At 40.5% G+C, this 14,135-nt stretch overlaps 1 protein-coding gene across 2 annotated transcripts in view; it reads left to right on the top strand.

The window, feature by feature from the left end:
* The window catches only part of LOC111337590 (serine-protein kinase ATM), a 48,826-nt gene that overhangs the window by 18,999 nt on the left and 15,692 nt on the right, over window positions 1-14,135 (top strand). Inside the window, exons 31-45 of one of the 2 annotated variants that reach the window (XM_088731852.1) lie at window positions 663-823; window positions 2,172-2,439; window positions 2,654-2,760; window positions 3,161-3,284; window positions 3,912-4,235; window positions 4,750-4,827; window positions 5,413-5,565; window positions 6,857-6,986; window positions 7,630-7,818; window positions 8,860-8,956; window positions 9,493-9,640; window positions 10,075-10,278; window positions 11,121-11,310; window positions 12,822-13,029; window positions 13,454-13,698. In XM_088731852.1, coding sequence (XP_088587978.1) covers window positions 663-823; window positions 2,172-2,439; window positions 2,654-2,760; window positions 3,161-3,284; window positions 3,912-4,235; window positions 4,750-4,827; window positions 5,413-5,565; window positions 6,857-6,986; window positions 7,630-7,818; window positions 8,860-8,956; window positions 9,493-9,640; window positions 10,075-10,278; window positions 11,121-11,310; window positions 12,822-13,029; window positions 13,454-13,698 — 2,626 coding nt within the window. Of the gene's footprint in view, window positions 1-662; window positions 824-2,171; window positions 2,440-2,653; window positions 2,761-3,127; window positions 3,285-3,911; window positions 4,236-4,749; window positions 4,828-5,412; window positions 5,566-6,856; window positions 6,987-7,629; window positions 7,819-8,859; window positions 8,957-9,492; window positions 9,641-10,074; window positions 10,279-11,120; window positions 11,311-12,821; window positions 13,030-13,453; window positions 13,699-14,135 lie in introns of both variants that reach the window. The other variant, XM_088731851.1, reaches the window with a different exon arrangement.

The raw sequence follows: 14,135 nt of genomic DNA, 5'->3' as shown, positions 1-14,135 counted from the left end.
CATTGGGTCATGACTAATACAATACAATATAACACAATATTCTTTATTTAACGAAGGTGACGTAATTAACCCAATGCGTTATCTAACTTACGGCCTTCACAACAATACAAACCCACCATCCCACCCCAGGGGAGGACATCCTTCACACAGTAATCTCGTGTGTGGGAAATTAACGTCTCCTACCCCCAACCCTGCGGGAGAAGGGACCTCCATTTGTTCGTCCCTTTCCGAGAAGACTAGAATATCTAACCATTTCTTGATGTTATAGAAAGGTAGCAACTTCTTCTCAATTATTTTAAGATCTTGAGTGTTGTCCGGCCGGGGCTTGAACCCTCGACCTCCCGCACATCAGTCCAGCGCTCTATTCATTGAGCTAACTGGGTGGCGGTGCATAAGATAGGTAATAGGGCACATTTTTTCCTGGATTCGGTTATATTGCCCTTTCATACATTGAATCTCTGTGGGTAGGGTGAACACTTTAACTCTGAGTGCTGAATGATCCGAAAGAATTGATAGCGTTAGCTGTACGCGCACCTAACCCCCCTCCCCTCCCCTCCCCCGCCGACTAAATTTTTAAAAAACTTTAGAAGACTGTAGAGTAAAATTAAACTTTGAACCTGCCTTTAGCAGACTGATTGCTTTTACTGTTTTATTCGGACCAGGTCCTAACTCAGTTAGCGCTGGAATTGGGTTACTCTTCAAGAGCTGCTTACTTAGAGAGTCATCTGAAATTCATCATAGATAACTGGCTAAATAATGGCTTCAAGATCACTGATTTCCCTTGCCAGATGATGGACTACGCAACAATTGCAGATTTTTTCCAGTATGTTTTATTAACTTCTCAGTGATTTCATCTTAGGGCGATTTTCGACGAGTGTCTAAGTTAATCCATGAATGCATTTGTTTTGTTTCTTAACCCTGTAACTGCCAAGATCTGATTGTTAATTCTCCCCTCTAGCTGCTACACATTTCCTTGTAACTTAGTTAGAGAATTTGGGGTTAAATCAGGATAAAAACTTCTACCTGAAAAGTTTGTGTATTCTCAGTACCTGTTTGCTGGATAATGTATGGGTATTAAAGGTTAGAAATTACATGTTAATCACTTCTATTACACTAAAAATTTTTTCATCTTTACATGCTCACTTTGGAGGTTGGTTGGCCGCATCTTGATATGCCTTAATGTGACAGCGTGATGCTGTTAGTGAGTTTTCACAGGTGCTTACCAATACTTGGCAGTGTAGCCGCGCGATGCGGTTCCATTCGAGGCCCACAAATTGACCCTTGCTCACCATAGAGTCTCCAGTAGTCTCCAGTAGCTCCAGTAGATTTTCGCTATTGCTTAAATAGCGCTATCTACTGCGAGGATCGTGCATCATACGTATCTAATACCGCCGTTCAAAATATATGAACTTCATATATTTCATTGTATCTGATTTATCACTTTCATGGGTTTATTACGAATCAACTTAACGGCCTACTCCCAGTTGGCTTGTTAGCTCAATTGGGAGAGCGCTGCACAAGTATCGCAGAGGTCAGTGGTTCGAATCCCGTACAGGCCTGATTTTTTTTTTCAGGTCTGATTTTCGCTATTGCTTAAATAGCGCTATCTACTGCGAGGATCGTGCATCATACGTATCTAATACCGCAGTTCAAAATGTATGAACTTCATATATTTCATTGTATCTGATTAATCACTTCTGGGAGTTTAAGGGTTAACGTAGGGATTAGTGTAATAGAAAAAAATCCGAGCCCCAGATGGGACTTGAACCCACGACCCTCCGTGATCTAGTCGGATGCTCTAACCACTGAGCTACTGGAGACTCTATGGTGAGCAAGGGTCAATTTGTGGGCCTCGACTGGAACCACATCGCGCAGCTACACAGCCAAGTATTGGTAAGCACCTGTGAAAACTCACTAACAGCATCACGCTGTCACATTAAGGCATATCAAGATGGTGGTTAGAGCAAATCAAAAGCCAATCGCACCTTGTTCGCTCACTCTCTTCGGCAGCTCGGAGGCGAATACTACTTGCCAATCACTTCTAAACCAGCCAATCAGCACGCGTGAAAAGCACTGTTCACCTTTGGGGGTACATACTTATTACGGTTATTTAATCATATTTAGGAAATCGTTTTTAATTGTGCAAAATGTATAACCATTTATGAATCAAGGTACCAGCACCGAGCCATTCTCGCTAATCTCATTTCGAGACCTGATACTGTTCATCAGTCCATTGCGCTGTTTGCTAAACAAGTCAACCCAAGTGGGGATCGCAGCGAGTACATAACAGAGAGCTTCTGCGACATCACCTCATTTCTGTTACCATGGTTTGCTGCACAAAGCAGAAGAGACCCATCTGACTTGAGGGACTCCAGCGGAAAACAGGCTGCTCAGGCAAGAAAAAGCCACGCGTTCCTCACCAGCATCCTCACTCAAGATGTGAGTACAGTTTAGAGCTTTTTAAGAATCTAGTAATTAAAATCTGTACCATTCCATGGACTCCTGATAGATTCGTACCGATGGTCAAATTGGATTTGTTGTTTTTGCTTTTGTTTTTGTTGTGATGTGGAGATATTTACCATGACGATACTCTTCGTGACGACGATGGTGATAGAAAGAAGATAACACAGTGAATCCAAACTGTCTTTTCTAGGGGTTCGACAAAATTTTGGCCAAGAAGTTTCACGAACAGATAGTTAGCCTATTGTTGAGGATGTATGAGCCAGCATCAGAGTGCTCAGATATATCCCAGTTTTCAAGGTGAGCAATCAAATCCAAGTAATCATGCTTTTGTATGTTTCTGTTTCACATCTGCCGTCCCACACGCAGGGTCACAGGGTCACCATCTCCAAGACATGCGATGTTGTCATTTGCTCAAAAATTGTCACACGTTCACCATCTCGAAGACATGTGTTGTTGTCATATACTCAAAAATTGTAAAAGCACAACTCAATTTTCAGAGACAAGTGATGCTGTAGGAAGGAGGAAATTAAATGCTAGTCACCTTTGGTGGTTTAAGGGTTACCGTAGTTTTCTCTGACCCTATTTATCCTCTATCCTTACATTCTTGTTTCACGATAATTTATCTTGAATTAAATAAAATATGACAAGCGCTTACTTCCGATAGATATGTTAACGTGACTGAACTTGTCGACAACAGGGACACGGATCCAGAACCTGATCCTCCTTACTTTACGTCACATGCCATCACGGCCACGTTTGACTTTCTGACAAGTTGTTACTCTGGAGGAAAGTCCATGGTGTCTGTGCTTTGTAACAACAAGGTGTGTGATAGCCGTGTAGCCGTACTACCTGGGTTATATTGTAGGTGCTTTGGAGTATACAGGTGTTACTGACCGATTTCGTGGTTTTATGAGCATGTTAAAAGCATTTCTATGTAGTACTCTATTCATATCAACAAACACGTGTTTAGTTAAACCGGTTTTTAACTGTAGTGATTAGAAATCAAAAACAGCTCACTGAAAACTGAATTTTCCATAGGATTCAAGTAGTCTCTAACTTGTATTTTTAATGTGCTACATTTTAAGTCGACAAACATCGGTTTCAGTAGGTTCTATGAAGGAAATAAATTTGAATCGTGTTAACGAAACAGCCTCAAAACATGTTTAAGCTTTGCCGATGTGAATGGGGTATAAGACTGCCGCAAGACGGAAGTGGCTTGAATTCAATAGTTTTGATGAAGTAAGTTTATTATGGAATTGAGACGCAATGTTTTCTAGACTTCCACAGACGAGTCAATTTTGTTTGGCTTTTACGTGAATAAGAATAGGGTTTTTTTTTTAATATCTTTCAGTTATGATGTTATTTTTTGGCCACTGTATTACACCTTTGAGCGAGTAATGTACTTAGTGAATTGATTTTGAATAGGTACAATATTATTCTTTCAACAGGACAGCATCCAAAAGATCCTCTTGTCCCTTACCTCTCGGATTGCTGAAACTCATATTATCCACGAAAAGAGAAGGATTCTGTCCATGTACAGACTTTTTGTTCTCCTCCTTTTAAAAGATCTTCCTGAAGGGTTAGGAAACACATGGGCATTCTTCATCCGTGACGTGATTCACTCCCTTCTAAGAATTATCAGTGACAAAACACAAGTCAAAACACTTTCGACACGACCAAAACTTCGTCTTGTGGTGGATGAAGATTTATTTTCACCATGCTGCAATCTCATGTACCATGTTTCCAAGGCAGCCGTAGAGTGTTGTAGCCAGGTAAGCTAAAGGACCCAAAAAGGTATTTCAAAAAACCGCTTCACTCTGCAACAGTAACACAGCTTTAGAGCAATTTTCGGTACAGTGTGGAAAGTACTTGTAATTCAGGATAACACTGTTTCGCTGCTTCTCTACGCACAACCACTGGTTTGGAAAGCTCGCGCCACCTTCTCACCAAATTTGATGTAACACTGAAAAACAATCAAAATTGTATATTTTGAGGTTATAATAATTTCATGAGGAAGATTACCTTGTTTTGAGTTAAGAGTGATTCACTCGGCTCCTCAATCGAAGACTTACGGCTCAGTTTGGGTGTCTCACTAATTTCAATACGTCTAACCAGCATAATAAATCGTTATCATTTAAAATTTTGTTTCGGTAGAAAATCTCTTCATTTTTCATATTATTTTGTCCAGTTATTCCCAATGACATTCTTTTCCTAAAAAGGGTCTTAGAATTTCCAAGACTCGTCATTCTTTTAGTGATATAACCTGAGTTTTCTTACCCAACAAAGGAATTTAGAAGCCATCTTCGTGTCATAACAAGCACACTGACCCCTTATGCCTTGGGTGAGGATGAAAGAGCCGAGAAGGTATCGTGATGATTGCCATTTAAACAGATAACAGTTATTTTTTTGTAACTTTGAAAAAAGTCGTGCCTGTAATTGCAATTTAGCTCAGTTTGCTGGGCCCACCTCTGCTCACTTCAATTTCTTTTGGAATCCTTGGTTCATTTTCAAATTATACCTTGTTTAATGTGAAATTTGCGCCTCATTCAACAATTACGTTTATTTATTTATTTATTTTTTAATTTTGTTTTATCTGGAATGTCTCGATATTACGCATCATTCACCGTCAACAAATATCATTTGACATCAGTAGACATCATTCACCGTCACTGTGCATTATACACCATCACTAGGCGTCACTACCATCACCAGACATCATGTACCATCACCAGAATTCATTTATTGTTGCTAGAAATCTGTTTCCGTCACTACACATCTTTTCCATTATTTCGTGTCTCTAGACAGCATTTACTGTTATTAAATATAAGTCTTGTCTTTAGACATCTTTTCTCATTGACAGACAACATCAACCGTCCCAAGATATTATTTATGGTTAGGAACGTTGTTCGTCAGGTTTAAAAGTATACTGTATTCCATATTTTTTCGCAGGCCTTGGAATTACTTAATTTCTTGCTGGTGGATTCCAGTAAGGAGTTAGAAGAAGCAATTGCCTCTCTGGACCCATTTCCGGATACAGTGAAGTTCAAAAGGATCAACCAAAGCTATCAACAGATAAGGAAAAGCCGAACATCATTAAGTGAGGTATGGAAAGATCATTAGCTTCTTATGATGGTTATGGCCTAAATGCTTTCGCGGAGAAAGGGCATTCCTTATCATTATTATAAAAGACAAGTATACAAGATATGATCTTTCTTCGTTACCAATGTGTTGAAGGTATAGCCACCTTTTAAACAGTTCACGCCATGATGATGAAAGACCAGTAACGGAGCAGCAGGATCGTATATCGCTTACAAACGGACTGATTTTTTTTTTTTTTTTTTTTTTGATGATGATGTATGACGTTTAACTACGGGTGATAATTCTACATTTCTGGATCCACCCCAGAATACGGTTCTGGTCACTTTCAAGGGTGAAAGGTTCAAGAAACAATATTAATAGTAATCCGAGAAGGAACAAGGCTTGTAAAGAATGAAACAGTAGAATGTTCTGCAACCAACAAAATGCAACCTGACAGTTGAACTAAATTTGGAGACTAAACCATGTGTGCAGTAAATGGCTTGAACCCGGGGATAACATGTGAAGGTGTAGTCTGATCGTCCGGGTGAGTGTAGTCTTGAGAAGGACTGTTGTCGGTGATAGTGACTGACGTTTCGACAACCTGTGCGGAAGTCATCATCAGAGTCAAGTGAATGATTGTTGTCAGTAGAATGTTCTTATTCCAGTTCGTGTAAAATGATCGGTTGGTTTTGCCGTGATGTTATTGGCTGTAAGACTCAAGTGACGTAAGTCGGTCGTGATTGGTCTGTTTCGATCTGTCGGTAAAGTTAGGTCGTTCTTTTTCGGTCGTTTTATTTAATCACTTTCACCAGAGTGAGGTGAGGGTCGCACAACAGAGCGAGGCTCCAAATTAAGTGCGCCCAATATCCCACCCATCCCACCCCAGGGGAGGACATCCATCACACAGTTATCTCGTGTGTGGGAAATTAACGTCTCCTACCCCAACCCTGCAGGAGACGGGACCTCCATTTATTCGTCCCTATCCGAGAAGACTAGAATATCTAACCATTTCTTGATGTTATAGAAAGGCAGCAAATTCTTCTCAATTATTTTAAGACCCTGAGTGTTGGTCCGGCCGGGGCTCGAACCCTCGACCTCCCGCACAACAGTCCAGCGCTCTATCCATTGAGCTAACCGGGAGGCGGTTAAAGCTAACCGGGAGGCGGTTGTTTGTGATGTTTATGTCGTGAATGAGTCGTTTGTATGGAGCGGGTAGATGTTGACATGTTGGAGTCTGTTCTAAGTTAGTAAACAAGCTTTCCAGAGTCAGTCGTTGAAAAACCATGTGTGTTGTCTTTGCATATTTTGATCAAAGGAAATCGCCCATTTTCTGCTGGCTGATCCAAGCTCATCTCCAGTGAGCAGGCTGGAAGGACTCCGTCTTCTACGGGGGTCAATCGTTGAAAATAAAAACCAACTTGTGGAGCTTGTTAACAGGACAGAAGGTAACAATGTTGTTACTCTGCCATTTCAAGTTTGCATTTGAAGGCAACCGGCGTAAATTTGCCGTTCTGTGGTCGCTGTCGCTCAGAGGGTGGTCAACGCTACTTGCCCCCGAGGGTTCAGGGTTGTCGCTAAGCACTGGCGGCCGGCAGAGGAGTCTTGACTTTTTACAGTTTTAAGTGAAAAAAATATACTTTGCTGCGTGGAAACAAAAAGGCGAAAATAAATACCGAAATGCATCTAAGCTGCAGAATTATTAAAGGTGAAATGAAGTATTGCTTTGAATTCACTGGTCTTAGCTGGTCTAGAGTGTCTCTCTCTGTTTCGGATCGCCATTTTGTAAACTCAAAGCTTTGCACTGAGCCCTACAGACAATACGTTACAACCGACTAGACACAGCTCGGTGAATGGCTTCCTCAACTGGCACGCCATTTTCTTAGCTACAACCCTGAGGGTTAGGATAGGAGTTAATATTTTTTGAGGAGGGTGGAGGGGTGAGCAGAAATTGCGCAGAGTTGGACTAATTGTTATTGGTTTCAGTCCTTGTTCAAGAGTTTTTATGCGTGTTCTCTAAGGTATGGCATCCTAAAAAAAAATGGGTTTTTTTTTGTATGATTTATACCAAAAGTTATTGTTTTGCTCCAGGTGCATGTAGAGAGTCAACCGCAAGCCCTGTAGCTGACCTTGTTCGTGGGCTCATCAGTTTGGGCTCCGCACTTACAACCTGTGATGAAGATCAAGCCAAAGTTGTGCTTTGTGAAGTAGCAAATTGTTTGGGTGACATCGGACCTGTGGACCTCTCAACTGTTTCCTTGGGCTCCAGAACTAAACCAGGTAATGCTGGCAGTTTTCATGCAGTGTGCATTTTCATGGAGCGTCGTAAAAATCACAATAGTCAAAGGAATGATAGAAAATGATGCAAGGGCTAAATGAGAGCGGGTAGTGGAACCAAACTGACTGAAGCGTGGGAACGTTCGCGTAACTAAGTCGCAATTGGTTTGAGTTTTTTAATCTGATTTGTTAAAAGGATTGCGAGAGTTGTCTGGACCCATCAGAAAGTGAAGTAAGGCAAAACCAAAGCAATGCTAGATTAGTTTCGACACGCGATAGATAGTTAAATAATCTATTATGGTAATCCGTTGTTGGGACCATGGAAAGGTCTGTCGAAGCTTTTCCCCTTTTCTGTAGTTTAAAGAGACGATGTTTGACGCGTCTCCTCTAGGATGGAATACTAGTTCACGGGTACCCATGAATCTCTAGAGTAGGAAGAGGTAGTTTAATTCTTTCTCTCCCAAGATCTCATAAGTAATTCTCCTTACAGTCTGACAGACAATTCTTATGATGAAAGTTCAGAGAATTTGGTATTGGATCAACTGTTATTCCCCTAATTAATACTTTTCTTTATTCTCATCACTTGTCTGCATTACATTGTATTGAGATTGTAAGGAGAAAGTGTATTTTGATCACTCATGGGAGTTTAAGGGTTAAGAGTTTAGTGTCTTGCCTAAGTACGCGATACAATAACCCGGCGGCATGGGCTCGAATTCAGACCTCTGGATGTGTGCTTACTGTCTCTCGTGACTTCTTTCTTTGGGCTGCGCTATGATTTCATTGTAGTCTGCAGAGCGGGCGTAATTTTAGCGAGCCGTTATCTTTGATTTTATTGGAAGTGGAAGGCTGGGGAGAAAAAGAAATCTGTACCAAGAGGGTGAGCGACAGTGAAAAAATAAGGAGGGGATGAGGGTGGGGGAGTGAATATTACCCCTCCCGCCCCCTCCCCCTACTGTCGACGAGAGACTGCAGGTTGACTTAATTGTAAATGGTTTGAAAATGTGTACATTTGAATTATGATTTAAATGTTTTCCTTTCTTTCAGATTCATTTTCGTCTGTGGCAAGCAAATGTGGAGATTCAGTGAATCAGAGAAATGCTGCCATAGTCATACTCTTAAATTCTTACCTCGTCGACAAAAAGTAAGTGATGAATAATGAAAACTACAGTTAACTATAACCAACAACAACAAAAATGACAAGTTTTATCCTGTACTCTTTCTAGTCTGAATTGTAAGTAAGTTTCGAAACTGACAAATGAAATTGAAGTGCTGGCTGATGGAGTCAGCTGTCTTCTCTCTATTTCAGATTTAGAGTTGAATACTTTCCGATTTTTATGGGATATGTTTAAGATCAGGCAAAAAGTAACACGATCGTTATGACTTACGACAGTTTTTCTTGTCTTATTTGGCAAAGTTCTGATAGATAGATCTTCTCTTCAACAGTGGGTAATTTTCCTTCTTGCATTCACCGACCTAAAAACAGAACGAACTAGAACCAAAAAAAGGAAACAATTGCAAATTTTCACAATCATACCTAGTATTTAGGCAATTCTAACTTGGTTAAACACGCTCACTCGTGCTTCAAACCAGTTTTGCACGTTCGGCCAAGAATTCCTATGACCTTGTGTCATTAACCCTTAAGTTAATAGCAGTTCGCTATCTCAAATTATTTCGAAGGGTCGGCGTTGTCACAGCTGCCGCCTCGTGTTTAAAGAAAATCCTTTCAACATCCTCTGGTGCTGAACTATTGAAGTCGTTCGAGGAGTGTAAGCAGCAACAACTTTTGTGGTACCTGGAACCGTTCAAACCCTCCAAGAAAAAACGAGTAGGTTTTTTTTTTCTTTTTAGAAGACCATACCCTGTTTTTTCCGTTTTTCTACCTTTTTTTTTTTATATACATCATGTCCCTTTTTTTTCTCATTCGTTGCTTTAATTGTTATGACTCTGTCTCCAGTTATTACGAAATTATATAGACTCTCCTTGTTGAAAAAAAAAATGTGGTAGCTATGTAATAGTCCTTAATGTTACTGAGTTTCAATATTAAATGGAGTTTTACCTGAAGAGAGATTTAGGACCACGAATGGATAAGGTCAAGAATTTGATGTTTTTCTTCGGTCTTCCACTCATTGGTACTGCATTGGTACTGCATTGGTACTGCATTGGTACTGCATTGGTACTGCATTGGTACTACATTGGTACTGCATTGGTAAGAGATAATTAGAGGTGAATTCTAATGTTGAATAATTTTGTCTCTTACAGTCTTCAGCCGGTCAATCTGCCATGGACACAAATTGTGAAATATCTGCTACCCTTCTTGAGGCTGCAGAGTTATGGACACCCGGATGTGATTGTCAGGAGTACAGCCATGAGCAGTGGCTGACAAAACTGACCTGTACCTTGATCAAAAGTGGATATGTCAAAGATGAGGTTCTCGTCGTGTTGTCTCCCATTTGCAACGCAAAGGTAATTTGGTTGGCGTGGTTATTTTAGACGGCTGTGTGATCTGATATTACTCATTTTAAGTGGGTTCTCTCAGGAAACACTTGGTTTGGTTTCCCCCCTGACAAAGGCGAGGGAGACATTTAGACCCGAGGGAAAACAAAATCAACTGTAGGATACGCTTACTGTATATATGGCATCATAATTACATTCTGTTATATTTGTATTATTTCAGTTTGATTAGTATTAAAAGTACTTTTTTTTTTTACGGAGTTATAAGAAATCGAACAGTTTTGTGTGCACGTTTATAGGTGAAAGTTATATTGTATTATAATGGTCTAATATAGCGCATTTCCATGTCGATTCGTAAACCAAATATCAAGGTAATCGCAACAGCCAATCAGAACAAAGGAAATTGTCTGTTGGAGTTAAACTGCCCGAGGCGGGGGAAAACTACCTAAAACGCGGGAAAATGCGAGTAAAATTGAATGAAGCAAAACCAAGGTAATCTCCGAGTACTTTCGAAATTTGAATACGACAGGAAGGGAACAATCAGGACAAAAACTGTTTCGCAAGGAAACAGACTTTACGAGTTTTGTGATCCAACAAAAAGATTAAAAAAAAAAAACAGACAAACGGAAGCAAGACAACTTTCCTTTATTAGAAGCAAATATCCAACAAATTTATCGTAAACTTTTAACTACAAAATAGAACCAACCAAACACCCTCAAGCTTTTTGAGGAGATTGGTCGCATTTAGTCAAGTGTGTCCTGCCGAAGATATGCATCTGTAATTTGATGATACCTGGCTTTAGTTATTATCACTGTTAATGGATCTTTTGTTTACCTACACTTACTCTTTGACAGGTAGAGTTTGCTGAACACGTTCTTCCGTACTTGATACACAACATACTAGAATGTGGAGATGATATAATCGGGAGGACGTTGTCTGAACAGTTCAGAAACTTCTTCACCTTTTGTAATGGAACGAGTGTTGTCCCCAGCCGACCCAGTTCTCCGTTACCTCCGAACCAGTCATCCTCAAGCACGAGCGGAGGTGAGAAAAAACGTTCTTGTTATTGAATGGACTGTACTACAAAAGGAGTCATGTAGTCAAGTTTGTGTCATGTGTGGATATTTGCGATGTATTTCGCAAAGTTTCAACAACATACCAGTCAATCACAGGTTAGAATGGTTTATTAGGCGACGCGTATCCAGTCGCTTTGATCTCCCGAGGAAGACTCGCAGAATGCAGTCGAAACGTCGTGATCTCCATTAAAGACACTACAACGAGAGACAAACGATTAGGCCTCACTACAGAACAAGAGTGTTCATCGCGATGACTGACCGTAATTTTCTTTTTGTAATAAATCGTGTTGGTGCGTTTTATTTATTTAATTTTTTTCATGGTGAGGCCTCTCCTTTTTACTCTTTTCATTCTTACTGCAACCAAATGCATTTCACGCACATCTTGTTTAAGACTGCTTAGCTTCCATAGGTTATATTTGTTTTGTTTCAATAACATGAAACAAGGAGGAATATTGCTACTCCTTCTAAACAGGACTAGAGTCAATTGCAAGCAACCTCACATTATCCTGGTACTTACTTGTACTCCTTGGAATACACTTCTCTCTTACACTTTTACACTTCTTCTCTGATCTCAAGGAGTCGCCGGTTTGAATCCCGTCGAAGCTGGAATTTTTTTTTTTTTCTGGCTTCCTTTTATTCAGTTGCTTGTGTTGCATCACACACCTGCGAGGATCATTTCTTCACTTGAATGTGTGGTTTATTTCATTGAAAACTGTGAGCGCTTCTCTTTGTGAGAAAGTATTTTAAGGGGAAAGTGTGGTATCAAAGCTCACAACGCAGTGGCCTCGGGTGGTGCTTGAACCCGGATGTTTCGATCTGGAGTTCGGGGCACTTTTCGTTTCGCTATTCCTAGTGTTTTCTCACAATCCCTTGCAATCTATCCATCTTATTGTGGTTCTTACTTTCACCAAATGCGACTCTTAGTCTATACGTCCTTGTGGGCTGCTGAAGTTATTTATGTATAAAGGCTGATAGTTTCTAAAGAAACTGTTTGGGGCTGCGTCGGTGGGGGTAACGAAATAATTTGAATATATCAACAGAGTTGAAATGGTAAATTGGCCACCGTTACGATTATAAAAGCTGACGTTTCGAGCGTTAGCCCTTCGTCGGAGCTCCGACGAAGGGCTAACGCTCGAAACGTCAGCTTTTATAATCGTAACGGTGGCCAATTTACCATTTCAACTTTGTTCATATATTCAAATTATGAAGTTATTTAGGCGTATTTCAGGAGCGAAGAAAGTTTCCCTTAAGACAAAGTTTACCGGATTTCTATCGAATAAATGATTTAATGTAATAATTAAGTTTCTATAATCCCTTCGCTCTGATACGGAAAACATTGTACCAACCCTCCCACTCAATCCAAAGCTTTGAGCTCAAAATCTTTTATCGTTACCCACCCCGTTGTAGTTGCTCTTCAGCTGACCGGAAGAAGATGGTTGTTTTTTTTGCTGTTAATTATCTGCATTTTGCACTTTATAGTGAAGAAAGAGAGTATTCGTACAATGTTGGCCGTTGTTACGTATCTTCGCACCCAGAACTTGCCGAAAAAGGGACGCGGCCAAAGCACTTTGTGGGACAATAATTTCTGGCTGGATTTAGATTACTTGGAAGTTGCCTCAGCAGCCCAGAGGTGTTCTGCATATTTTACGGCCCTTCTTTACACTGAAATATGGGCTGACATCCAAAAGTAAGTAACTGATTTCAATGTGCAAATTGTGGGCGTGATGACATTGCAAAATAGGTGTTCAGGTTACGTTCGCACTGTTGTTGTCACTCGATCAAATTTGACCTTGCCGTCAAAAAGTGATTGTTTTACATCATTATATCCCCCTCTGTTAATGCGTGCGCTATGATTGGTCAATCTAGGGGCTTTATTTCACGGTACGATCCGCTTGAACTGTTTGAACCTAGAGAGCGGAAAAACGAGGTCCGTAACTGTAAGAGTCCTACGTCATTGTGGTTCATTAGGAATTAATTGAGACCAGTGCGCGAGGTTTCTTATAACAATGAACTTGCTGACAGAAAGGGCCTGTTAGCGAGTTCTTTGACCATATTGCCATCAAACATTTCTTCACTAACTGATAGATATTTCAAATTGATTTGATTTGCAGATCAAAGCCTGACTCCTTGGTGTCCATTTCTCTACCAACTAACAGTCAAAACCTGGAGATGGAAACTTCTACAAGTCAGGACAGCAATGGAAGTCTGAGTAACAGTTACCAGACCCTAATTCTTGAGGCGTATGCGGCCATTGGTGAACCAGACAGCATGTATGGCGTTGGGCCTGGGAGACTGGCTGATATTGACTCCCGTGTCAGGACATACATGCATGAACACGCTTGGGATAAGGCCCTCGGTAGGAAGATTGTGTTACCTTGATTGTGTTACCTTGATTGTGTTACCTTGATTGTGTTACCTTGATTGTGTTACCTTGATTGTGTTACCTTGATTGTGTTACCTTGATTGTGTTACCTTGATTGTGTTACCTTGATTGTGTTACCTTGATTGTGTTATCTTGATTGTGTCACCTTGATTGTGTCACCTTGACTGTGTTACCTTGACTGTGTCACCTTGACTGTGTCACCTTGACTGTGTCACCTTGATTGTGTCACCTTGATTGTGTTACCTTGATTGTGTTACCTTGATTGTGTTACCTTGATTGTGTTACCTTGATTGTGTTACCTTGATTGTGTTACCTTGATTGTGTTACCTTGATTGTGTTACCTTGATTGTGTTACCTTGATTGTGTTACCTTGATTGTGTTACCTTGATTGTGTTACCTTGATTGTGTTA

The sequence above is a fragment of the Stylophora pistillata genome, chromosome 8 (assembly GCF_964205215.1).
Source record: "Stylophora pistillata chromosome 8, jaStyPist1.2, whole genome shotgun sequence".
NCBI lineage: Eukaryota > Metazoa > Cnidaria > Anthozoa > Scleractinia > Pocilloporidae > Stylophora > Stylophora pistillata.
Note: the sequence above shows the minus strand (reverse complement) of the source record. Positions and strands in the feature narration are given on the sequence as shown.